We start from the raw sequence: 25,124 nt of genomic DNA on the forward strand, positions 1-25,124 counted from the left end.
AAATCTAGTTCTATTATGCTATAAAGTAACCCGTTGAAATTAATTTGTGGTTTTTATGTTATGCCTTACTCAATTTTCTTATTTAAGATAAATTTATAAGTTTACTTCTATCTTATTAACTGGTTGGATTAACTTTACTGTTAGAAAATAAAAAGAAAAAGATGCAAGTAAAGTACTAAAGAATAAGGAAAAATGAAAAAAAAAAGGGAAAAAATAATTTCCATGAAAATGCTCATTCCTAATTACTGGCGGAAAGACCATCACTTGCCTTCTATGACAAGTAATTTCTATTTGCCGGGAATCTCCTTTTTCCCTCCCTAAAATATAGACATGAATAAATTTCTCACCCAATATTTTGAATTATTTTGTTTTAGCTGCAAATTAGAGATTTTGAATTGATGATTTTTGAAATGATCATAATTATCATAATTTATTTCTTAATTATGTTTTTTTTTTAACTTGGCTTCCACGGATGGTGGATTGGTGAAAAATTTAAGAAGGAATAAAAAGAAAATCCTGATCCTAAGATTAAAAAGAAAATCCCGATCCTAACTTAAGAGAAGGAAAAAGGAAACCACGAGATATATTTTAGATATTTAACAGACCAGAATTGCTCACGAAAGCACGATCCTCTCTCTTACCCGCGCTCTTTCTCCTGCTTTCTCTCTCTGGTAAATTTGTTTCCTTGGCTTCTTCGATCACAGATTGTGATCATCTCTAGCTTTTGGTTTCTTTCTACGGTAATTGGGTTTATCCCATTCGTTTTTCCTTCAAGTTTCGTTTCTTTGCCTGTAAATTTTTGTGTTTTATGGTTATTTAGGGCTATAAATTTGATGTCTTGATCATCGGGTGAAAGCAAGGAACTTGCATTCCTGGTTTATGAAGGCATTCACTGTAGCCGATTTTAATTTTGATATTCTCTTCGGACCCAGTGATAATATTTTCGTTTACTGTTCGCCAGAATCGGTTTCCTGGACGTTGTGAATTATATTGACCTTTGAAACTCGGAAGTTGCAAGCTTTGCATGTTTAGAAGGTGTGGTTATTGAACTTTGTTTTAGTATGTGGTGGGTGATCAATTGGGGATGAATGGATGATATAGTTGGATACTTTCTTCTTAAGGTCTGGTTATTTCTTGTTGGGTACTTTTTTTTTGGTGCAGAGCTTTAAATTTTTCGATGAAGCCATATGCTTTTCAGGAGATTTTTTTCCTTCACAGAATGATGTAATATTTTCCTTGTAGTCCGAATATAGGATTTTTTTGGGGGGCACTGTTGAATGAATTTTCGGTATTCACCTTTCATTTGGTCTTAAGGAAATCTGTTCTCAAAGTAAGTTACCCTTGGAGTATGCTGGAAATATACGAAGACAATTTAAGAATTCCTTTGTCATTTTAGGCTGAATGGTTTCTAATGAAATGGGACTTACCATTCTCGTTTGACTTGTTCTTAATTGTGATCTGTCGTTTTGTTTGATGAGAGTATGTCAAGAAGTTCCTAGCTTGCAACAAAATGTCATTATCATATGTGTTGTGTTCTCAGCTTCCCTTTACTTTGTTTCTGTTTTATAATAATTTTAGTCTGACCGAATGTCTTTGAGGCTTAGCTCAATATGGCTCTGAGGTTAACCTGAGTTTGAGACATTGGTGGCATGCGCTTTTTTTTTTTTTTTTCCGTTTTTTAATCAGCGTTTTTCTTTTGTTGTTATATCATCGGGTTGATAAATGGGGCACAATCTTGTCAATTATGCAAATTCAAAATTAAATATTTTACATAAAAATAATTGTGAATCGTGGATAATTGAAAGAGAAAGTGAAAACAAAAGGTAAGATTAATTCATTATTTTATCTATGTATTTAACAGACCCTTTACTAGATGAACATATTGTTGCAATCTCGGAACAAGTGAAAGTGGAAAAATGCTGAGAGCTCTTTTATTAGTCATTCATCTGGTTCAGATTGATTTATTCACCTAATATGATGAAATTTCAGTGTCAGATGACTGATTTGGAAATGGATCGACGAAGGCAAGACTATTATCATTCTGAACCCTGTATTATTCTGAGGGGGCCCAGCATCTCACAGCCAAATATCCGCTCAATGGTGGCAGCTTCAGGAAGCACTAGTAATATTGATTCCCACTATTCGGCAGATGCTTATGACAACGTTTGCTGTATGGATGACACAGTTTAATGGGGTTCATCATCTACCCAATCCTGATGTTGGTGCCGCTGCATGTTCTAGCTTGTTTTATTCTGCAATTAATCCCGCCTCTGGTGCTGGTGTAGTACCTCAGCCCATTAATTACCGAGCAACTGATCAATTGCCAGCTCCAGGCACATATGCTGTCTCTGGAATTTTTATGGATGATGCAAGATGCCCATACAAACTAAAAGTTATTGAGGGCATCAGAGGAAACTACCAACATTTTAATGCTGCAGCTAGTTCTTCAGTAGCTCCTCCAAATGCAAGGCACTCTGATGGGGTTCCTGTATCATTTTCTTTACCTCAATTTAGAGGAAATCACGTTCCATCACTTGTAGAAATTGGACCTCATGGTAGTGTGTGGAGTAGATCTGGTGACTCAGTTATGGTGCATGAACACAACCATTTAATTCAAGGAAACTACTTGGGCCAGCATTTTCAACCAGCTCCACCTCCCTGGTTGGACCAGCAGTTGAACGGTACTAACAGTGAAGGACATAATATGGCCTGGAATCAGTCCCATTCAATACCTCATATGCAAGGTGAAGATGATATTTTTTCCCTCTTTCCCTACTTCTCTTTGTCACTTGATGTTCTGTTAGTGAATAACTCATGACAAGCAAGAGGCCTTTTCTAGGTTTTCTGATGAAAAGTGAAAACTATAGTTTTTTTATTTTTTAAAATATCAACCACGTTACAAATATGAAGATCAATGTCTATTGCAAAACATAAACTGTTAGTTTGTTCCTGTAAGGCCATTGTTGAAAGTAATTGAATGGAGAGGGGGGATAGAATAAACTTTCCTTCCCCATGTCTTGAATTTGTATTATAAAATGGAAGAAATTCCTTCCCTTGTTTGGGAGCTTAAACAGAATTCATGGAATGGTAAGTGTTATAAAGCTACCAAACTATGCCAGAGCAGAAGACAACCTTCATGTATCTTTGGACTGACTGGCATAAAATTCAAACCTTACCCTCTCCCCTCTTTAGCTTGAAAAACAGAAGGAAATTTCTAACATCAAGTTACAGTGTTATAAATTATATGAATAAAATTTCCAAAAGTTTTTCTTTTCTGGCTCTCTGGACAGCGGACAGATTTTGTTCAGTCTTAATTTTGAGGCATAGGTATACGTCAGAAGATATTAGCTGAAGATAAAAGGGAGAGTTGCGTTCCTATTCCATACCCTGCTTCCTGCTTTATATTTTAAACTTGAAAGCTGGGGTATAAGTTTTCCCTTCCCTTTTCATTGATTCCCATCATTTAAAAGAATGAACGTGATGCCATGTCTGGATTTGGACTTGCTGACGCTTCCTCTTGTTCTGTTACTGGCCAGCAGCTGTTAATGGAAGTTCATTAGAAAATGCAAATACAGGTATGCAGAGATATCATGATGCAGCTAGCAACAGAAGCAGCCTCAGGTTTGCTCATCCTCCTCCTGTTAACCACCAGCACCATAATTATCAACTTCCAACTCTGCCTATGCAAGGAGTAAGGGGCCACAATATCAACTTTCACCCTCCAGTTACTGCAACTGCTTACAGAGGGGTTCCGTCAAATTCTCCGCACAGTACCATTATCCCAATGCAGAATGGTTTTGGGTTGGGTGCTAGGCACGTTGGCCCTGCAACATCAGCAAGCCAACGGGCACATCGTTCTCATAGAGGAGTCGTGCAGGATACATCTCTTAGACATCACAATTCCCGTCCAGTGAGTTTTCTCCATGTTGATGTGAGTACTCTAACTCTTATATTATTTTTATTCTGTAATTTGTTGTCTTTATGAAGACTCGACTTGGTGTCTTCACATTACTTGAGACGTTGGTTTCATCATAAAATGAATGTTAACGCATATAGGATGTTGCTTTGCTTGATGGCGTGGAAAATTTAGTTGACCATCATCATGGTGATATGCGTTTGGACATAGAGGATATGTCTTATGAGGCAAGTGGACTAAATCCTGATCATGCTTTATTATCGTAGTGCTGAAATTTGAATTTGTGGAAATTTCTTCTGTACTGATTGCACTTGGAACCGGACCATAGGAGCTTCTTGCTTTGGGCGAGAGGATTGGCAATGTGAGCACGGGTTTATCAGAGGAAACCATTACCACTCAATTGAAAACAAAAACTTTCGAGTCCTCTGCCGCTAATCCGGAGGAAGCAGCTTCTGAGGATGAAGAAACCGATTCTTGCATCATATGCCTGGTATTGAGCAATTTTGTAACCAAAAATCCAAACTTTATGGAATAATTGTGTTCACAATGCACTAAGTTAATCCCTGGAATATTTGCGTTTAATTTCAGGACGAATATAAGAACCAAGAGACAGTGGGAATTCTCGACTGTGGGCACGAGTATCATGCCGTTTGCTTGAAGAAATGGTTGCTGCTGAAGAATGTCTGCCCCATATGCAAATCAGAGGCATTGACTCCTAGAAGGAAGGACGTATAAAATTCAACGTCAAAAATTTCTCTCCCTCTTCCCTCCAATCCTTTTGGATGATACATTATTTTTGAACAAAATGCATATTTGTATATTTACATGCACATATATACACTATAGACGTTTACACCTCCCAAACTCATTTATTTATCGGCACCACAACATTGTATCTATCAAGTTGTACAGACTTTGTTCAGCGTGGCGAATTAACAATATTTGACATCGAGTAATTGTATAATTCTCGATTTTCTCATGCGGATGGTACATGGAAATCGCAAAGTTCATAATTAGGAGTCCTTGTGTTGCATGCACACTGTTGGTTGCTTAGTTAAGCGTTTGATTTGACTCACCTCTCACTTTATATAGCAGCTAATTACTACCTCCGGAAATACCAATTATATCTTTGCTGCTTTGGTTCTTAATATAAGAGTTAATTGACTAATTTAAGTAGATTAAGGATATTAATTAAGTTGATTGTTTGTAATAAATATATGTTATTTTTTTAAGGTATTTTTACTAATCAAATGTATTGATTAGAACTATTATTATTATAAGTATTATCTTGGAAAAAAATGAATAATATAAGAGACAAATTGAATTTTTACATTTAAGACCAAAATAGAAGTCAAACAAGCTCTTATATTAAAAATCTCTTATATTAAAAATTATATTAAAAACCAGAGGCAGTATTAAAGGCCAAAAGTGATATTGTTTTTCTCTCCTGAATACAAACGACCTAGGAATTCTAAGGGCCTGTTATTTCTAATGCTTTATCAAGTAGTATTGTGTCACGAAGGCTTGAATGAGGGAGATATCATTCATAATTCGTGTATGATAAGTGTAGTTTTTATATCCTATACAAATATATGTGTGCCTATTAGACTCTTGGTAATTGCCTTACTCTAGTTAGCGTTTCAGTGGAGGGACAGACGTAGCCTTGTCATGCAAGGCTAGATTGGTGTCTAAGAAATTTTCCACTAAGAGGAGTGTCGTTATATATCACCTTGAAACTAGTTAGTCTTCGTCATCAACCAATTAAACAGGAACGTTGGTCAACTAGAAATTTAAAATAGTTCATATATAATAGACTGTTCCTAAACTAGGGCAACAAAGTACAGCAATAAAGCCGAAGATCTGAAGTGTGAAAAAAAAAAAAAAGTGAACGAACATGAGACCGAAATATTGACCAATCAAAGCCACATAAATGTCATATTTCTACCACTCAAACCTCTAATCATCTTCCGACATGCCCAAGGTCTGGTAAAAAACACGATCATTATGCATCAAATTCAGCTATAATATATTTTTTTTGGGTGGAAAATAATGGCAATACAATCAGCAAGACTTCATTGATTATAGTCACTTATTTTAAGACGAGCAGCAGCCAGCTTTCTTAACATCTGAAACATCGTCCTTACCCCCAACATTTATGCTTTGTCCCTTGGGCAAATCTGCAGAACCATTCCCTGCTGCTTCAAGTGCTTTTCGACAAACCACGCCATATATTTGGGTTAGCACCTCGGTGAATGCATTCTCAACATTCATAGACTCGAGGGCAGATGTCTCCATAAAGAAAGTATTTTCCTTTTCCGCAAAGGATTTTGCATCTTCAGTGGACACCGCTCGTAAGTGCCGTAGGTCTGCTTTGTTACCAACAAGCATGACGACAACATTAGAATCTGTGTGATCTCTCAACTCCTTCAACCATCTCTCGACATTTTCGAATGTACTGTTCCGAGTGATATCGTAAACAAGTAAAGCACCAACAGCTCCTCTATAGTATGCACTCGTGATTGCCCGATATCTGTGGCGAAAAAAAAGAATCACGGTTTAGTTCAGCTGGGGGGCTCTCAAATTTAGACGAAGCTCAGACATTTTTATCATTCAGATTTCAGATTGCAGGGAAGGAATCGGTAAAAAATTCATAATGATTATAACATGTAGATTGATGAATAAATAACTGTCAACAATGTCTGGATACAGTTATGATCGACTAAATAATCATGACTAGAAGATTATGCATACATATCACTCTAGCTTATATCATATCAAGAACCATTTCACCCGGAAAGAACTATTTTATTCCAAAGTCTTGACCCAGAAAGTGGGGGCTCATGATTAATTTTCTTATACTATCCAAAAAATAACTCTCCAACCTTCTAGCGCACAACCATATTTATCTCAACCCATCAATATCGTAAGATAGATGGATAGTCAAGCCACAGCGACATCTATAAACCTGCTCTTTACCTTCTCTTGCAAATCAAATGATACTTCCAGCTTCTTTTTATATTTATTTTTGTTTTCTGCTTTAATTTTATCTTTTGCATATAAATTCACAGCGTAGGGCAGAAACATTGGATATACTGCCACTTTGTTTTGTAATCCTTTCATTTACGGATGAAAAAGATCAAAAAGAAAAATAACTCATACTTGCCTAACTTTAAAATAGATCTACAAACAACTGTCTTATCACCAGTTCCAACTTTTAACTCTACATTTAGAAGCAAATCTATAAGCTTCCATTTCACTTCAATCATAATTGAGAATAATTTGGATAATCAGTAACCGAGGCGAGAATAATTGAGAAGCAAAGACTAATCAAATTACCAATATCTAGAGTAAAGCAATCCAATTGGCCACCTTATCATGGTAACTAAAACAAAGAGATCCATGGCCTGAAATTCATTTCAGATTCATACATTCCGCTAAAAAAGAAGAAAAGCGAAAACTACTAACCTTTCTTGGCCAGCAGTGTCCCAAATCTGGGCCTTGACCATCTTGTCGTCGACACTAATGCTGCGCGTGGCGAATTCAACCCCAATCGTGGATTTAGACTCGAGGCTGAACTCATTTCGAGTGAATCGAGAGAGGAGGTTGGATTTGCCAACGCCAGAGTCTCCGATCAGAACCACTTTGAAGAGGTAGTCGTAGTCATCTTCGGTTCTGTAGGCGCCCATTGTTTGAAGCTGGATCGGGTCGGATCAAGATTGCGAGGTGTGAATGCGTCGGAAAAGAACATATACAACAAGCGACGCTTCCGAGAGGGAGAAGGAAACGGAGGTGAAATTGAAAGAGATAGGGAAGAAGGAGAAGGAGGAGGAGGAGGATCGAAGATGTCTTGCCTTCTTTTTTCAAAATGCGAGTGTTTTTGAATTATAGACTTCGATTAGACTTGTTCCAAAAGATCTTCTCTCCTCAATTGAAATTTTATTCTCTCTCTCTTTCTCTCCATTTTTTTCCAAAAGATTTTCATTCCTCTCATATTATGGGGTGCTTGGAAAAACTCTATAAACACTCAAAAAAAAATTTTCACACTAGCCGATACAAAAAATTTTCACATCCTTATTTTATATTTAAAGATTGTGTCAACAAAATAAGGATCTCAATGTAATACTCCATCTGGTTTTTATTATAAATTTCAAATAACTAATTTACAAATAACAAATAATTAGTTAAAATTAATTAAAAATAATAAATAGATTAGAAATACATTTTTTATTTTTAAATATGTCTTTATAATAAATGAGAAAAGAAAAAAAGAGAATGGGTAGAGAAACATGATAACAGATAAATAATTAAATGCAATATTAAAAAAGTACATTAAATGTTAAAACAAACCTGACACATCCTTTCCCAGATTTGAAATTTATAAATAAGATCTAAGGGAGTGGTTTAAATTTTTTGAATTAAAAATATAATAAAAATATTTTGAGTGTAAAATTGATTATAAATACATGCAATGCATGTTTTAGTTAGTTGTATAGCTTAGCTGCTGCTTTTTTAGGGTTAGGAAATATGTTCCTTAAGTTGGATAGAAGAAAATCCTAACTACTTACTTAAACTGTAAGAATATTTACTGTTTACAACAATTTGCCTTGAGTTGGTAAGCTGGATAGAATTTTTCGTTAGAAGTCATCACAATTGCGTGGTTAATCTTTTCAACCATATTTTCATATTCACTACAAAAGAAAGCAGAAACTAGAAATGTGCACTAGAATTTGTTATATACTAACACCAGTCATAAAGTGATTGAAGTTTTGTTGTGTTGTTTATTGTCTCCAGTAAGTTTTTTGTTCCAACGAAATAGAAATGAAGTTTGCAATCATTCTTATAGCTGATTCATTCAATTTGGATCCGTTTATTTCAAACAATTTTACGTTATATACAAAATAAATATATAAAAATGTTTTTACCTTGTAAATTATTTAAAAAAATTACTATTTCTAGTAAAATCAAACGGATAAAATGGCTAGGGGAAAAAGCATAGTTGTGAATAACTTAATTAACCTCTGGCGCAAAAAAAGCTCGTTCCGTGGATCTAGGCATGTGTACTGAAGGTTCATAAGTTCGTTGACCTTCTTTTCTGTGCCAACAAGAAGTTAACATTATTAAACACAAAAACTGAGTTAAAAACAACAAAGAAAACCTGCTTCAACGTAAAAAGCCAACCCCACACCTATCAGTATTACACAACAAAGAAACAACAGCAGTCATTGCAAAGCTTCTTCCTGCCTTAGGATCGTTCTCCAAAAGCCAAGCCAGAGTGTGTGCCAACGGTTTTGCCCACCTTACAAAATACATCTCTGTCATACTTCACAACAAATGAACTAGCAGCCTCAAAACTCCTCAGCTCAACTAAGACAGAAACAACATAACAAAAAGGAGCAATAATGCCAAATAAATAAGCAGACATCAAAATAACAAAAAAGCTCATGAGGACAGTTTTGCAGCTTAATATTATAATGGTTAAATCCTGATGCTTCACGAACCAAGAAAAAGGCCAGAGGGCGTGGTAATCCTAAGATTTGCTCCACAAAAGAGCCCAACCCCTTTATTGCCAGAGATGCTTCAACAATTGCAGCTTTCAAACTCTCCTCTAAAGCAAGAGAAGAGGAAAAATCTCTGAAAGACTATATAAACTTCCATGAGATCACATAACCATCTAGAACTAAGCCAAACAATGTTTAGCCACAGCACAATCCATCTTTTACCCTCCTGTTACAGCATAAACTCCTTAGTTATAAATCTTGCAATACTAAAACAAACATAAGTTCTGGTGGCATCTATCTCTTATCATCTTTTACCTTACTAACAATTATTTTGGTGTTCATAATCAAATTATCATTCCCATTCAAACACCAGCAGAATAATTCGGAGATAATGTCTATAGCATTTATCATTTTCAAGTTAATTTCATTGATTCTAATAATATAGGCAATGTCTTTTGACAAGATCACGTCAGCAACCAAAATCTCATGCAAAATCATGTCTGAGTCACCAGATTCATAAATTGTGACAATAATTTAAAAAAAAATATCCAAGAAATACTTTTAAAATTTTAAAATATCAAATAACGAATTACTAAAATAATTTATTGTCATTTTTTTTAAATACTGTCAATTGTTATTAAAATATGGTAAGTAATATTGATGTGAAAATTTTAAAATTCAAACGTATTAGATTCTCTCACGATTTCAATGCTTCTCACTTTTCAGTTAAACATGGTTGATTTTTGTGGGTCTGTGAGAACGTGGGGTTGAGATATTTTGAGGGTTTTAGTTATTCAGTTTTGCTTTCCATGTGAAAATTAATGGCCCAGCATGACAATGAATGATGTGATACTTTTGTTCCTAATATAAGAATTAATTTGATATTTAATTTAATCATAAATATAAAAATTTAATCAACATTATCTCTTATATTTATATATTTTTTAAGGTAATTTTATAGTAGTTGCACATGTTAAATTTCACCAAATGATAATTTTAGTTAATACACATGATTAGTAAGAGTATTTTAGGAGAGATAACACTTATTTATTACAAATAACCAAATTAACTAATTTTTTAATCTACTCAAATTAGTTAACATTTAAGATTTTAATCATTATTATTTTTTAACATCATTATTTTTTAACTGTTTTAAAATTAAAAAACTGAAAATATACTTTTTAAACGTAAGAGATCAAATTAAAATATTATATAAATTTATAGGACTAAAATTTAAACTAAGATTTTTTTTACTTATAAAACTCTAATTTACTTTGTATAGCAAATTTGTAATTTTTTTAAAAAATATTTATATTGATTGCATGCACTAAAAATTTTTTTATTAGGAGTGTGTTAAATAAAAACCATCATACATTTAGTGTAAATAATTAACTAAACTAATTTTTTAAAAATATATTTTTAATCGTTTAATTTTTAACTTAATTGCAACTCAGTTTTTTAACCATAACTTGCTATGAGTCTGTTTCTCCTGAACTTCTGAGTATAATTTAGGGAATATTTAGGTAAAAACTAAACTATAATTTTAAAAGTATTTTTATGATATATGAGGTAAATATGTAAAAAAAATTGTCTCGTTTTATGAAAAATACTTTTTAACAGTTTTTATTGGTGTTGCCAAACACTCTCTTAGTTATTTATATTTTCAATTTTTATATTACCGTCCCTTTCTTCCATATCTCAGTTCTCCGTGACAACATTTTCTTCCCACTCCGCTCCAATTGGGTTTTTTTTTATTATAAAATTTAAACAAAAAAATTAAAAGGCGGGCGAGGACCGACACTCTGACAGGGGAGGAAAGTTGCGGAGAGATTTTTAATTATACTGTAATTGTACCTTTTACCCAAGGGGCGGACACTGTAGAAGGGCAGTAAGCCCTTCTGTTTTATTCTATTGTTCTTTTGTCTTTCTAATGGTATCCAGTTTTCATTTAAAAAAAAAAAAATTATACTGCAATTGTTAGCAGGGTGAACAAAGGCAGCTGCGTTTTCGCTTGTCGCTTCCACGCTGGCTTCCAAACACGTGTAATGCGGAGGCATGGTGAGCCTCTAGAAGTGTGCCAGAATGGCACCTACGGGCAGATGGCAATGATTAGAGCTTTTTCTCCACATGGCATCCATATCTTGCTGCGACCGTAGATTGGAGCCCTTTCACCCCATCATACGCTTTTTCACTTAATTTTGTCCCTACCCTCATCTTTTTAACTGCTCCAACTCCGACTGACAGATTCAATAGAGATTTTTTTTTTCCCCAATGCAAATCACCTCATTGTATTTATTATATAAATAATTTTAGTTTATTTTTCATAGACTATTATTTTCTTGAAAGAACACACCCATATTCAACGAGGAGAAAATTAATTTTAAAATAAACTTAATGATTTAAGGTTTTTTTCCCACAAAAATGAGTTAAGGTTGGGAAAATGCCAAAAAAGGATCGCTGAAAAAAAAATTATATACAGGGACCGATTTACAAAAATTATTCACAAAACATATACTATTATTATGAAAACACATACTAATATTGTTATGGGTCTTTATTTATAATTTTTTTTATTTCGGTGGTTTTTTTTAACCATCTTTCCTTTAAAGTTTGTTTTATTTCCATGAAATATGGTGGGAATATCTTATAAATATGATTGGTGGAGTATCGGTCAATTGGTCCCACTTTTTTATAGTACATGTTTATGTTTTATCATTTTGAGAAAATCATTATAAAATATAATTATTAAAAAATTTTACCGGTAAGTAAACAACATAAATTTTACTATTATCCACTGAAACTTGCAGTCAACTTGTTACGAGAATTTTTAGAGAGCACTTTCTGCATAAAAATTGTCTGTGTTACTGGATAAATCTGCTTGTCAGTTACGTAACCTATTGATGATCTTTTATTTATTTATTTTTAAATGAAATCTTTCGATAATCCATCGATGACAATCGACAAATGCATCAATATCCAAGAAGTTCACGCATTTCGAAATTACCTTGTTGGCCATTTTGCGACTCTCATCCTCCGTCACCCCCCGTTGTGTCGTCGTCACCACCGCGTCCATCCTCTTTTGCACTGCACAAATGGCATCTTCCTATTAATCCAACATCGAAGCACGTACGATTGGGTCGTATCGGAATCACATGGGGCACCAGAGTAGTGATCCTGATGCCTCCCTCGCTGGCGATGACTTCCGCTTTGACTACCTCTCCGGCTTCGGCAATCACTTTTCCTCCGAGGCACTCGCCGGAGCTCTTCCTCCTGACCAGAACAGTCCTCTCATTTGCCCCTATGGCCTCTACGCCGAGCAAATCTCTGGTACCTCTTTCACCTCCCCTCGCAACCTCAATCTCCGCAGGTCAGTTTTACTTTATTTAAAAATGTTATGAACCTTGGGTGTGTTCTGCTTCTGTGATCTGTTGACTTCTCTGTATTCTGGTTTGGGCAGTTGGCTTTATCGGGTCAAGCCTTCGGTGACCCACGAACCGTTTAAGCCTCGGGTCCCATCGAATGGGAGACTCTTGAGTGAGTTCAATCAGTCGAACAGTTCTGCAAACCCGACTCAGCTCCGGTGGAAACCCGTGGATATACCCGATTCACCCGAGGATTTTGTGGATGGGCTGTTCACGATTTGTGGTGCTGGCAGCTCATTCCTACGTCATGGATATGCTATACACATGTAATTTATTCACATCTTACATTTATATGATGATTAATTTTGTTTCTGGTTTACTCTGATTTTCTGCTCTAATTGACAACATCTTTTGGAGCCAATTCTTCTTCTTCTTCTTCTTAGATAGAAACTTTTTGTGATTGTTGTCGGGATGTTGTCGAAATTCTATTTCCCAAGTAATGTTTCATGTAACACAATATTGGTTGCTCAGCTTGCGATTTGCACAATTCAGTTGCATAAAATGATTGCTTTCTATTAGAGATGGTAGCTGTTTGGATCAACATCTTTTTGTGATTGGCTTGGACTATTTATATTTTGTAGGTTCTGTCTTCCTAAGAATGTCGTTGGTGTGACACTTTGACTAGTTGATATTCTGATGGTAAAATTTGTCCTTTGATCATGTGGGTAACTGTTATATCACTCATAGGTACACTGCCAACAAGTCCATGGACAATTGTGCTTTTTGCAACGCTGATGGCGACTTCCTTGTAGTTCCTCAAAAAGGAAGTAAGTGATCATCATTAGCTTGTTGTTCACCATGGCTGAAAAATTGAATTCTATTCGCTCACTGAAGTTATAATTTGTTCTGAATTGGCATTATGTGATTGCGTTGCTGATCTATGCCTAATGAACTCCAGATCTTATCTTCTATTAGCCAAAAAAGAAAATGCCTATTAAATTTTTCCCTGAATGAAATTATGAAACAGAAAGCATCAAATTGAACAACAAACTTTAGTGACTACTGATTTTTTTTAGACTTGGTATAATTATTTTTCAATTGGAAGTTCATATTTTTTTCATGCTTTCTGCCCATTGGATCTTCCTCTGTTTGACAAAAGGTAGCACCACATATCTGACATGAGATAGTTGTTCTCGCATGAAATAGGATAGACATTGGCATGCAGTCATGGACTCTGAACATGGTTGTTCACTTGTTTGTGCTTCCTAGGTCATAACATATTATGTTTCTGGATAGATAGGATAACCATATGATCCTAACCCTTCCTGGGTCATTGCTATGGTAAAGTATTCGTTTTTCCTTTTTCCCTGCTCAACACGTTCTAATGTTTCTATAGGGCTCTTACTCATGACTGAATGTGGAAGATTAGAGGTTTCCCCTGGTGAAATAGCTGTATTACCTCAAGGGTTTCGTTTTGCTGTTTCTCTGCCTGATGGTCCATCCCGTGGATATGTTGCTGAGATTTTTGGTGCTCATTTTCAGCTTCCTGAGCTTGGACCCATAGGTATCTTATCTCTTTTGTAGTTGTGGACTTTGAGCTGACAAATTCTCCGTGGCATTTGCTTTTAAATTTGCATTACACATGATAATTTATACTTTATTGAATATTTTCTATAGCGCCTCTGAGTAAAGAATTGAGGTTCATTGCATTTTAGGTGCTAACGGCCTCGCTGCTCCAAGGGATTTCCTCGTTCCTACAGCATGGTTTGAAGACAATTCCTATCCTGGCTACGCTATTATACAAAAGTTTGGTGGTGAACTATTTGTTGCAGTACAAGATTTCTCTCCATTCAATGTTGTTGCTTGGCATGGTAACTATGTTCCATATAAGGTGTGCTTCTCTTCTCGTGTTGGTTAGACAGCCTGTGTCACATCAAGTATCTCTATATTAAAGCCATCATTTTCTTGCTGATTTGTTGGGTGTATCCTGATTTGGTTGCATGTCATTTGCAGTATGATCTAAGCAAATTTTGCCCATACAACACTGTTCTGTTCGATCATAGTGACCCTTCAATATTTACTGGTATGCATTGTTCGATTCCTTGCTTGCTTTTTCTCTTTTCTTTGCATTCTTTCCTTAGTTCCTTAATGCAGCGGAACGACTTTTTTTAACATCTCTAAGTCTTATATGCACAGTTTTGACTGCACCAACTGATAAGCCCGGAGTGGCACTGCTTGATTTTGTCATCTTCCCACCTAGGTGGCTGGTTGCTGAGCACACATTCCGGCCTCCATATTATCATCGCAATTGCATGAGTGAATTTATGGGCCTTATTTATGGTGGTTATGAGGTGCAATATTTAAAAATTTTTCTTTTTCTTTTTTTCTTTTAACAATGAATTGATGTTTCAACAAACCATTGTTTGTCTTGTAACTCAAGGAACACAGACATTGTTACATACACCAGAAAGAAACACTGCAACACAAAATCCGAAGCACCTGTTTTATTCTGAATGATACTTTGTGTCTTATACAACTGTTTGACTGGGTTGCTCTAAATTTTTTGATGTGAAGGATTATGGATAGTTGTAATCTAACTTTAGACATGGAGATGACTATAGTGTTCCTGTTTATAGATTGTTTCTCAACGAGTCAATTGTAGGCAATTCTTTTCTTTTAATGACAGTGCCTAAAACATCGCGTATCCTTTCAGGCAAAGGTTGATGGCTTTCTCCCTGGTGGTGCAAGTCTCCACAGCTGCATGACTCCTCATGGTCCTGATACTAAGTCATACGAGGTACGTAGGTCTTGTGCAAGGGGGGGGGAAAAAAAAAAAGAGAAGGTCATCCTTGCTTCTTCTCTCTGTGTTCTAGAGAAAAGGGGGGGAAAAAATTGCTGCCAAAATGCGTGAATATACTTTCTAACTCGGCACCATGTCACTGACTTGAAAAGGCTTTCTTATTGAGGAAATTGCTGCCAAAAGTTTTTCGTCATTCGGGGGCAGAATTAAGAAGCATTTCTTACTTACTATATAGGATTATAGCTTGCAATAACAAAATGGATTGGTTCACAGGCTACCATCGATCGTGGGAAGGATGTAGGACCTCAGAAAATCACGAACACAATGGCTTTTATGTTTGAATCGAGTTTAATACCTCGTATATGTAGATGGGCTCTGGAATCTCCATTCATAGATCATGATTACTACCAGTGTTGGATTGGCCTGAAATCTCATTTCACACTTCATCGCGCAACAGATCGTGAAGCAACCTCCTTGCAGAATGGACAAGATGAGAAGTAAGAAAAATGCTTGCAGGTGATTGTGATCTAAAATAGAGAAGAATAAAGAGGGGGCAGATTCAGTATTTGCCTTCGTTGTGTACATATTTTAATGTACAGGATGCCCAATATCCGTCTATCGTAATCTTTACCGGTGACATAAAGAATATGTGTGGCTTTGTCTGTGTAGAATATAAATAAATAAATAATATATTTTCTTAAGGTAAAATCCCAGAAAAAGCCCCTGGAATATACTAAATCCCAGATTGGGTCCTTAAATTTCGAAAATGACAGAATGGGTCATTGACCCAATCTGTCATTTGTGAAATTCAGGCGAATTGACATTTTTGCCCATGAGCAAAAGTGAGTAGTTATTCTCTAAACAAATCTAGGTAACGCTTACAATGTTCTAGTGATTACAAGATTCGTTGTAGTTAATAATAAGATACCTGACAATAATAAGATACCTGACTATGAAAAAATGAGTAGTTATTCTCTACACAAATCTGGATAATGCTTATATTGTTCTAGTGATTACAGAATTAGTTGTAGTTAATAATAAGACACCTGACTATGAAAAAGTGAGTAGTTATTCGCTACACGAATTTAGGTAACACCTAAACTCTTATAGTGATTTCTTGAATCATTGTAGTGAATGAATAAATGAGGACAAAATTATCAATTCGCCTGAATTTCACAAATGACAAATTGGGTCAATGACCCATTCTGTCATTTTCGAAATTTAAGGACCCAATCTGGCGTTTCCCATATTTCAATGACCTTTTTTGGGATTTTCCCTTTTCTTAATGTATATTTGTATATGTAAAGAATATAATTATAGCGATTACAATCTATCATCGTGTGTTTGGAAAAAAAAAAAATTGAATGTACTCTATTTATTTATTTATTTTGAATATAAGAGATCCAAGCAATAAGTAGATAGTTTTGCGTCTTTTAAAAATTACTATAACATATAATAATAAGATAAGCGTGTATTTTTCAAGATAAAATATACCATATCTTAATTAAAAAATTTAATAACAGAATATAACTTCTAGTTCTAACCCACTTTTTTTAATTATTGAATTGCAGGATCCAATTTCACCAAAAAACATTGAGGATCCAATTAAAATGAATTAATGAAATAATCTTTGGCAAAAAAAAAAGAGAAAGAATTACAATCAAATCCCACATAAAAAAAATAATTACCAAAAATTTCTAATAACAAACTCAACAGCATATAACGACAAGTCTTTTAATGAGAATGACAACTTCTGAGACTTGTTTTTCAGTTGTTTTTTTTATTTGGGACCTCATTATTATTATTCTTTTGAAAAAACGTATGGATATTCCCGACTCATCAGGGAAAGGAGACCTATGGAAATAAATTAATAGAAACACATATAAAGGCTCGTGTTGCCCGGTATAGGGTTGGGATTTTGGAGATTGATTTGGGAATTGGAATACTCGAAGAAGGTACAGTAGGAGAGGGGAGCCCTGCACAGCTGCAAACTGATAAGAGTAGAACGAAGGAAGTAGAATTCTGAATCAGATTATTGGTTCAGGAAGATGGCTCGTAATGAAGAGAAGGCTCAATCCATGCTCAATCGCTACATTACCCTCAAAGCTGAGGAGAAGAAGAAGCCGAAGGAGCGCCGTCCTTACCTCGCCTCCGAGTGCCGCGACCTCGCTGAGGCCGACAAATGGCGCCAGCAGATCATGCGAGAGATTGGACGCAAGGTCGCTGAGATTCAGAACGAGGGTCTCGGCGAGCACCGGCTCCGCGACCTCAACGATGAGATCAACAAGCTCATCCGAGAAAAGGGTCACTGGGAACGGCGAATCGTCGAGCTTGGTGGCCCTAATTATGCCAAACACTCTGCGAAGATGACGGATTTGGAGGGCAATATCGTAGATGTTCCTAATCCTGGTGGGCGTGGCCCTGGGTATAGGTATTTTGGTGCTGCAAAGAAATTGCCTGGGGTCAGGGAGTTGTTCGAGAAGCCGCCTGAGCTCAGGAAGAGGCGAACTCGGTATGATATTTACAAGAGGATTGACGCGAGCTATTATGGGTATAGGGACGATGAAGATGGAATTTTGGAGAGGCTTGAGGGCCCAGCAGAGGAGAAGATGAGGAGGGAAGCGGTGGAGGAATGGAATAGATTGGAAGAAATTAGAAGGGAGGCTAGGAAGAGTGTGAAGAGCGGGGAGGTGGTAACTTTGAGTGCTACTGCAGCTGCTAGGGAGCTCTTGCATGAAGAGGAAGAAGATGTGGTGGAGGAAGAGAGAAAGAAGGAAAGGGAGATGAGGGAGAAATTGGAGGAAAACGAGAGGCAGTTTGTGGTGCATGTGCCTTTGCCCGATGAAAAGGAGATTGAGAGGATGGTACTGGAGAAGAAAAAGATGGAGCTCTTGAATAAGTATGTTAGCGAAGGTCTCATAGAGGAGCAGAATGAGGTGAAGTCCATGCTTAACATTCAAAAGTAGATTGCCGTGTATCCATGGAATTAGAGCGGCATCAGTTTTTGATTGGTAATTTTTAGCTTCTCCCTTTACTTAAACATTAGAATTAGAACTGTATCAAGATCCTAAACACCGAAAAGAATATTTTGCCACTTGCCTCCTTGTAGTGGATGCTTTATTCATTCAGAATAGGGAGATAAACCATGTTGACAAGTTTCTTTTTTCTAGCTCTGAGCAGTGCGGTTTTATGGTGTAATTTTCATGTTCATTCCATTTTCTTGTGTAATTAATTGATATATACTGTTGTGGTTTACTTTATACTTTGCGTTGGTCATTTACTACCTTACTTAAAATTTAGGGACCTTGTGGCCATTTCGACTCTATTTGTAGAATGTCTGCTCTGGCTGATTGTTCAGTTCCCTTATAGTGAGTGAGTGCCTAGTCTTCTCGTTTTTCGAGCCCAATGCAACAAGATCTTATGACTCAATAAAAGTTCAGTGAGTTTTGTTTTCCCTTAAACATCAACTTCTTCCAATTACAAGGCGCTGTTGATCTATTCTATTTTTAAATTCAACTTCTATAAACTTATAATTGAAATTTTCAATTCTGTTCATTGCATTGACGTTCGTATAGCTCTCACTTACATAGAAAGAGGCAAAAAATAAAAGAGAATCAGATGACTCTTGGGAGGATTTCAGTATAATCTACCTCTATGATGCCACTATATGTAAACCGTAGCTGGGCAATGTTTTGATTCTTGCCATATGAAGATGGGAATTTTTCTGACAAGGTTATTTGCTACGCAGAACATTGCATCAGCTTAAGTAGACATGAAAATATTTGTTCTCTCATTCAGGTTAGATCATTGTGATATCTCCTGAAGAAAAATCAGCTTAAGAGTTTGCGTTGTTCTGGAAGATTTTGGAGAATTGTGGTTTCATTTCCTTGTTAGACCACATTTAGAAGCTGTGATTGTTGATCATCTTAAGATTTGCTCCTGCTCTCCTGGATGTAAGAGCTTATAGTGTGGATTCCTTCTGGAATTTTTGAATTTTGTCCTTGATTCTTCCTCTTATTCTAAACTTCAAGTGCCTGGGTCTGGGCAGGATAGAAGGAAATTAGTTGTAAAGTCAGGACGTGAAAACTATCATGTGATTGTTTAGTTGTTTCTTTTCCAAAATGTTGAAAAGAATTGAGTTCAAGTAGCGGTGCTGTAGATGGTTTTGTTACATAACAGAAAAGTAGGGGTTCAATTTACCAATTTAAATGTTCTCTTTGGGTAGAAGGGGAGAAAGAAGAAGTTTTGGTGGATTGAGTTCTAGGTCTTATCAAGGTCAAAGAAGGTCTCACGACTCTTAGTGCTTATAGACGCATCAATAATTACTCGCCAACAACTTCCTCCATCCTCCCATTGGAAACGGGATCTGGACCTATGTTTTTGTAGGGATGAGCTGTATCCTTATTGACTAGATTAATCCTTATTGGGTAATTAAATGTTTTTTATTCTTGTGTTTTTGGGAACATTGAATTCTTTTGATTAACTTACCGAGTGAAACATCAACTTACAATGTAGCGTCTGATATGAAAGTAGAGCAGAATAGAGTTGCCATTGATCACTCCTTGATAGGTCGTCTCATTGATCAGCAAAACTTGATTGAGGATATTCTGTCTACTAAGATTTGGGTATTCTGGCTGCTGAAAGGAGAGGCTGTTTTACTATGATGTGGAAACATGTTTGTTTTCAGTTGTTGTGGACAAATGATATTCTTGAAACTGGTGCCATTCGTCCTTTACGAAGGTGGCTACTGAATGTAAACCACTCCGATGTCTTCTTTCAACAGAGTAGGTGCCTCGATTCAACTAGGAGCAATGTGAGTTTGAAGAATGCACAGCGACTAGCTTAGTTTGGGATCTGACCATGTAAACTGAGGTGATGATGTAGGCTTATGCATGGTGGTGGTTGTCAGAGCTAGGATGGTCATATGGGACCTGACTTGTATGATGTGTGATAATGGAACCTGGGATTCTGTTTGTCAACTTGGGAAGATCAAACTTGATTATCTTCTGGTCTCAAATTCTATATCGAACTATTGGAGCAAGTCCCAAAGAGCAATCAATGACATGCTCCACGTCAACAGTGGGACTGGATTTTGATAAGGAAGCCAGCTTTGTCAACTAATGGTGGGTTATCTATGATCGAACCTACGATTTTCCCTTCTTAGGTGAACTGGACATGCAGCTAGGTTGCCTTCTTCCTGAACCTTGAGCTCTGCTGCAGATTCATGATGAAGTTCGGAGCTTGTTTTCCCGATTCTATATGAGAAAAGCTACCTTAAGAAGAGCAGCTAGCCCCTTTGAAATATTATTGCGGGAAGCCTGTAAGACCAAATCCCCCAAGAATGAGGAATGGCCTGGCAGACCCAGAACGCCAGTTCGTTGTTAGGGAACCTGCGATGTCAAATCTCAGCTAATAAGTAATATCGATTTGCTTGTTGCTACCTGTTAAGGCTGGTATTGTGAATAGAGATATCTTGAATGCCCATTGGAAATAAATCTGTCCCTTGTTCTATTATCACATCGCACCCTGCTTATGTCACGCCCATCCCTAAATACTAGACCCGGGAAAGCGGGCTGGCGGTGCAGATACGGGCCAGCCCGCCGCGATGCGGGCCAAATGCGGTGCGGGCTGCTTTAGCCCGCACCTAAATGCCAGCCCGCCAACCCGTCTAAATTTTTTTTTTTTAGTTTATTATATTAGTATGATTTAAGCCTAGTTTGAAATGTTGAAATTAGACTCCGAGTTTTAAACTTGAGTAATGGGTTTTAATAAAAAGAATAGAATTAATTTATAATATTAGAAGAAATTTAAGAAAAACTAACATATATTTTTTATAAATAATTAATTTAACTAGTTTTCTTATCCAAATTAATTAAGTAAATCTTTTATATGTGTGTATGTATGACTATATGAGAATCACATGTTCATCTAATCCTATGAAGCCGTGTATAGTAACGACAAATAGATATAAAAATAAAAGATGGACAGTGCTCTTCATATAACCATACATATATATGAAGTGCTTAATTAATTATATATATAATGATATGAATGAGGTAATGTCTATATGAAATTTGAGGGTCAAAATCATTTAACTATATTATATAATGTATTAAAAAAAAAGTAAAAAAAAAAAAAGCGGGCTGGCGGGTTGGCGTTGGCGGGTTAGCCCGCGGCGGAGTGGGCCAAAAGCGGTGCGGGCTAGAGTAGCCCGCACCATGGCGGGCTGGCAAAACACCAACCCAAGCCCGCCTTTTTTGGCGGGGTGGCGGGCCCAGCCCGTATTACCGGCTCTACTAAATGCAATCAATACTTGCCATTTTTGTCCAGCCTGATCAATATTCAATACACACCGTTCACATCATGGGAAGAAGAATGCATCAAGCACAAGAACAAGGTCAATAACTCACAAGGGAATTATTTCTACAAAAAAAGAAGGAAAACTTCCAAGGGAATTTTAAGTCATACATAATTCTGTCATTTTAGACTTTCTGAATGAGATAAAGGATTAATTATTAAAAAATAAGTTTTACGGATGAAAAAATTTAAAACATTTATTATTAGTTTTTAAATTAAAAATAATTCTTATAATTCGAAATAAAAAAAATTACACATCATTATTCATACATATTCATACTTTGGTTTTTGGGGTTCCGTAACATTATCGTGATTAACCCGGGGGGGCCGGGGGGGAAGGAGAAGCGCAACAGAATTTTACTATAAAAAGAAAAAAAAGAAAAAAAAGCTTTTGCCATAAAAGAATTAAATGATTAAATCAGTTTATAAATTTGTATGAATCGAGCTCTGTTGTGCAGTGAAGGGGAAAGTTCACGCGTTGAAAATTTGAAATTAGGGAATGTTTTTATAATTTTAAAAGTGATTTTACGTTAAATCTATGAGAAGGGTTTTGTCTTAATTTATATAAAAATATTTTTAAATTGCAAAACAGTACGCTACTAAACTTTACTGTTCAAAATGGATTTGGAGAATTTTTAGCCCATGGCTTGTATTCTAAATATCATATGGTGTCATACAGGCCGCTTAGGAGATTGTATGTTCGATTTCATTTTGTAATCCTGGGCAATTAGGAAGTAACCTTTTAATTTTTTTTTAAAGAATATTTTTTTAAATACATATTTAAGAATTTTTATTTTGGTCTTAAAAAATGTTATACAAAATAAAAATTATATACACACATAGACATATTAAAAAAATCGCAAAGGTTGTCGGTGGCGGAGCCTTAGAAGTATTTTCTTTTTTAATTTTTGACAGTAATATTTTGATAAATTGATAACCTCTAATTCCATTTCCACTTTTAATTCTACCCCACTTTCTATTTTCAGTTTCTTCGAAAATACTTCTCAAATGGGGCATAAATTCAAAATCTTGCCATCTTTTGGGGTACCCACCGTCAAAATTTTGCTTTTTGATCAGTGGGCTTCCCTTATGTTCTTCACCTAAGCCCTATAGACGTTGACATTAAACAATACTCCTCCTCTGGTTCTATTTATCAGAGAGAGAGAGGGAGGGTTTTTTTTTTAAATTTTATTTATAAGTTATTTCATTAAATTTTTAACGTCAATGTACTATTTCATTTTTTTATTTATTATAGTACAGACAGTTATTTTTTTTGAAATATATATATTAAATGTGAGTAAAGTTGAAAAGCTATTATATTTTAATGAAGAGTTAATACATTTTAAGATTTTTTTTTTGTCCATGTAAAATATGTTAGAAGTACCCTATAAATAAGATCAAAGTAGTAAGTATTAAGCATGTTGATAAAAATTCTCAGTGCTTCACATGAAACCCAAAAACTTTTGTCCTTTCCCTTAATTCCCACCCCACGCTCCTTAATTTCTGCCGAGAGATTGGCACCGATGGGAAAAACTCTCTCCCGTTGCCCTCCTTTCTGTCTCTGGGGTATCCACTTGCTTCCAAATAATAAAATGATTCCTGCAAATCAAAATTTGTACCTCTCCTGATTTATTTAATATTAAAAAAAATCATAGATTGAGTTCAATTTTAATTAAAAAAATACTCTGCGTGAAAAATGTGATTCTGGATTTGACTTCAGAAAATACTTCGTCTGTGTTCATGTGCAGAGCAAAAGCTCATCTGCTATGGTTCTTCCCTTCTGCTCTTATAATTTCCTTTTTTCAAAAGTAATCTGAATTCCATTAACTCAGAGTGAGTACATAATGAACCAAGAGATTTAGTTTTCTTCATCAAAATTGGCCCGCCTCTTGTACAAAAAAGAGGAGGGTGATCAACAGTACCAAAATTACCATCTGACTTGTGTGAAAATTTAACTAACTAATGAGCAAGTGTTAATAGTTTAAGATTATAAGCAGAATCAAATCTACAGCTTATTATATAAGAGAGCTTTTATGTTATTATATAAAAGAGCTTTCATGCTATCAGGATACAAACTTATTGACACTAAAGTTACATATTTTGATAAGAATTACTTAAATGTGAATAAAATCAACAATACACACAATTAAATTCAGTAAACAAGAACTTGTGAGGATAAGAGAAAATGTTCTTATAATATTAATAAGAATGATTTAGTTTAGTAAGTAAAGTATATATGTAAACACGCCAAAATCAATTAATTAATAGGTAATCAAATCAAAACCACAACATTTTTTAACAATTTAGGCAGACTCCCTCTAAAGAATAACTTGCAGTATTAACAACATAAAAAAAAAAGGGTTACTTATAATACAAAAAATGTGTTAAATTAATGGTATTGATCGATGGAAATTAATATTAAGAAATGTACATGAAATGATGGTCATCTAACTTCCTTCTTTAATTAATGTCTCTACGCGTCAACTTTCTGTGCCTTCAATAATATCTCATCATATTATTGAAAATGAAGACTATGATGTAGAGAGGAAGAGGAAGACAGGTGGGGACTGACTTGCTATTCCCACGTGCAATTATGCTTCATCCTTTTCGCTTCCCATATGCCACTTTCCCCCGCCATTTTATCGTACGGTACCACACAAACACAATTCTTGGGATCACAAAAGAAAAGGCAAAATTCCAACATAATGTTATAACAGTTCATCTCTATCCATTCTCTTGGTTGTGAGCTCGTCTCATGGAGTGCACATGCACGCCCCTTTCAATATCATCCATTTACCAGAAGTCCATGATGTGTGTGCGTGTCTTAGCATTTCCCTTTCTCCATAAATATGAAAAGAAGAATTCATACCTATATGCAGACCGTCGATATGAAAAATCTGATTAATGCTTTCTTGAGTCTTCGAGCTTGCTTTAACTTTGATGAGCTACTGAAATTCAATTCAATTCACCAAAAACTTAGGGGAAAAAAAAATTAAAACATGCTTTATTTGCATGCTTAGTTACTTACCGAACAGGCAGTTCATGCCGACAGAAAACTAAGAAGCAGATAGGTTTATATGTAGTTTTCAAATAAGAGAGGCCTATGAACAAAGAATTATCAATACATATTGACCCATAAATCTTTAGTTCGCAAAACCCCATCCATCAACCGAGCCACCATTCCTGGCTCG

General features: G+C 35.6%; 4 protein-coding genes across 4 annotated transcripts; 3 read left to right on the forward strand and 1 right to left on the reverse strand.

Moving 5' to 3' along the window:
* Positions 1 to 2,176: 2,176 nt before the first annotated feature.
* LOC114721943 (probable E3 ubiquitin-protein ligase ZFP1) lies at positions 2,177 to 4,795 on the forward strand. Its single transcript, XM_028907837.1, has 5 exons — positions 2,177 to 2,744; positions 3,537 to 3,931; positions 4,057 to 4,143; positions 4,245 to 4,406; positions 4,505 to 4,795. The coding sequence occupies exons 1-5, from the start codon at positions 2,177 to 2,179 to the stop codon at positions 4,649 to 4,651; spliced, it is 1,359 nt and encodes a 452-aa protein (XP_028763670.1). The 3' UTR covers positions 4,652 to 4,795.
* Positions 4,796 to 5,694: 899 nt separating this feature from the next.
* Positions 5,695 to 7,791, reverse strand: LOC114721951 (ras-related protein RABA1f-like). Its single transcript, XM_028907845.1, has 2 exons — positions 7,382 to 7,791; positions 5,695 to 6,446 (listed from the first exon to the last, which is right to left on the reverse strand). The coding sequence occupies exons 1-2, from the start codon at positions 7,600 to 7,602 to the stop codon at positions 6,011 to 6,013; spliced, it is 657 nt and encodes a 218-aa protein (XP_028763678.1). The 5' UTR covers positions 7,603 to 7,791; the 3' UTR covers positions 5,695 to 6,010.
* Positions 7,792 to 12,420: 4,629 nt separating this feature from the next.
* Positions 12,421 to 16,284, forward strand: LOC114721950 (homogentisate 1,2-dioxygenase). The gene is made up of 9 exons (XM_028907843.1): positions 12,421 to 12,781; positions 12,872 to 13,102; positions 13,524 to 13,603; positions 14,173 to 14,340; positions 14,492 to 14,667; positions 14,790 to 14,859; positions 14,973 to 15,127; positions 15,490 to 15,573; positions 15,850 to 16,284. Exons 1-9 carry the CDS (start codon positions 12,567 to 12,569, stop codon positions 16,075 to 16,077), a joined length of 1,407 nt encoding a protein of 468 aa, XP_028763676.1. The 5' UTR covers positions 12,421 to 12,566; the 3' UTR covers positions 16,078 to 16,284.
* A 1,246-nt stretch (positions 16,285 to 17,530) lies between these two features.
* LOC114721952 (pre-mRNA-splicing factor ISY1 homolog) lies at positions 17,531 to 18,875 on the forward strand. The gene has a single exon (XM_028907846.1). It carries the CDS (start codon positions 17,625 to 17,627, stop codon positions 18,540 to 18,542), a length of 918 nt encoding a protein of 305 aa, XP_028763679.1. The 5' UTR covers positions 17,531 to 17,624; the 3' UTR covers positions 18,543 to 18,875.
* The last annotated feature ends 6,249 nt before the right edge of the window (positions 18,876 to 25,124 follow it).

Source organism: Neltuma alba, unplaced genomic scaffold (genome assembly GCF_004799145.2).
Source record: "Neltuma alba isolate B1F8T4 unplaced genomic scaffold, ASM479914v2 tig00012079_pilon, whole genome shotgun sequence".
Lineage (NCBI taxonomy): Eukaryota > Viridiplantae > Streptophyta > Magnoliopsida > Fabales > Fabaceae > Neltuma > Neltuma alba.

Excerpts from the sequence above, each read along its gene's own strand:
- LOC114721943 (XM_028907837.1), top strand. The coding sequence starts at position 2,177 with ATGACACAGTTTAATGGGGTTCATCATCTACCCAATCCTGATGTTGGT. Across the intron at positions 2,745-3,536 it reads TTCAATACCTCATATGCAAG|CAGCTGTTAATGGAAGTTCA; the intron begins GTGAAGATGATA and ends GTTACTGGCCAG. Across the intron at positions 3,932-4,056 it reads TGAGTTTTCTCCATGTTGAT|GATGTTGCTTTGCTTGATGG; the intron begins GTGAGTACTCTA and ends TAACGCATATAG.
- LOC114721951 (XM_028907845.1), bottom strand. The coding sequence starts at position 7,602 with ATGGGCGCCTACAGAACCGAAGATGACTACGACTACCTCTTCAAAGTG. Across the intron at positions 6,447-7,381 it reads GACACTGCTGGCCAAGAAAG|ATATCGGGCAATCACGAGTG; the intron begins GTTAGTAGTTTT and ends TTTTCGCCACAG.
- LOC114721950 (XM_028907843.1), top strand. The coding sequence starts at position 12,567 with ATGGGGCACCAGAGTAGTGATCCTGATGCCTCCCTCGCTGGCGATGAC. Across the intron at positions 13,103-13,523 it reads CATGGATATGCTATACACAT|GTACACTGCCAACAAGTCCA; the intron begins GTAATTTATTCA and ends TATCACTCATAG. Across the intron at positions 15,128-15,489 it reads TTATTTATGGTGGTTATGAG|GCAAAGGTTGATGGCTTTCT; the intron begins GTGCAATATTTA and ends GTATCCTTTCAG.
- LOC114721952 (XM_028907846.1), top strand. The coding sequence starts at position 17,625 with ATGGCTCGTAATGAAGAGAAGGCTCAATCCATGCTCAATCGCTACATT.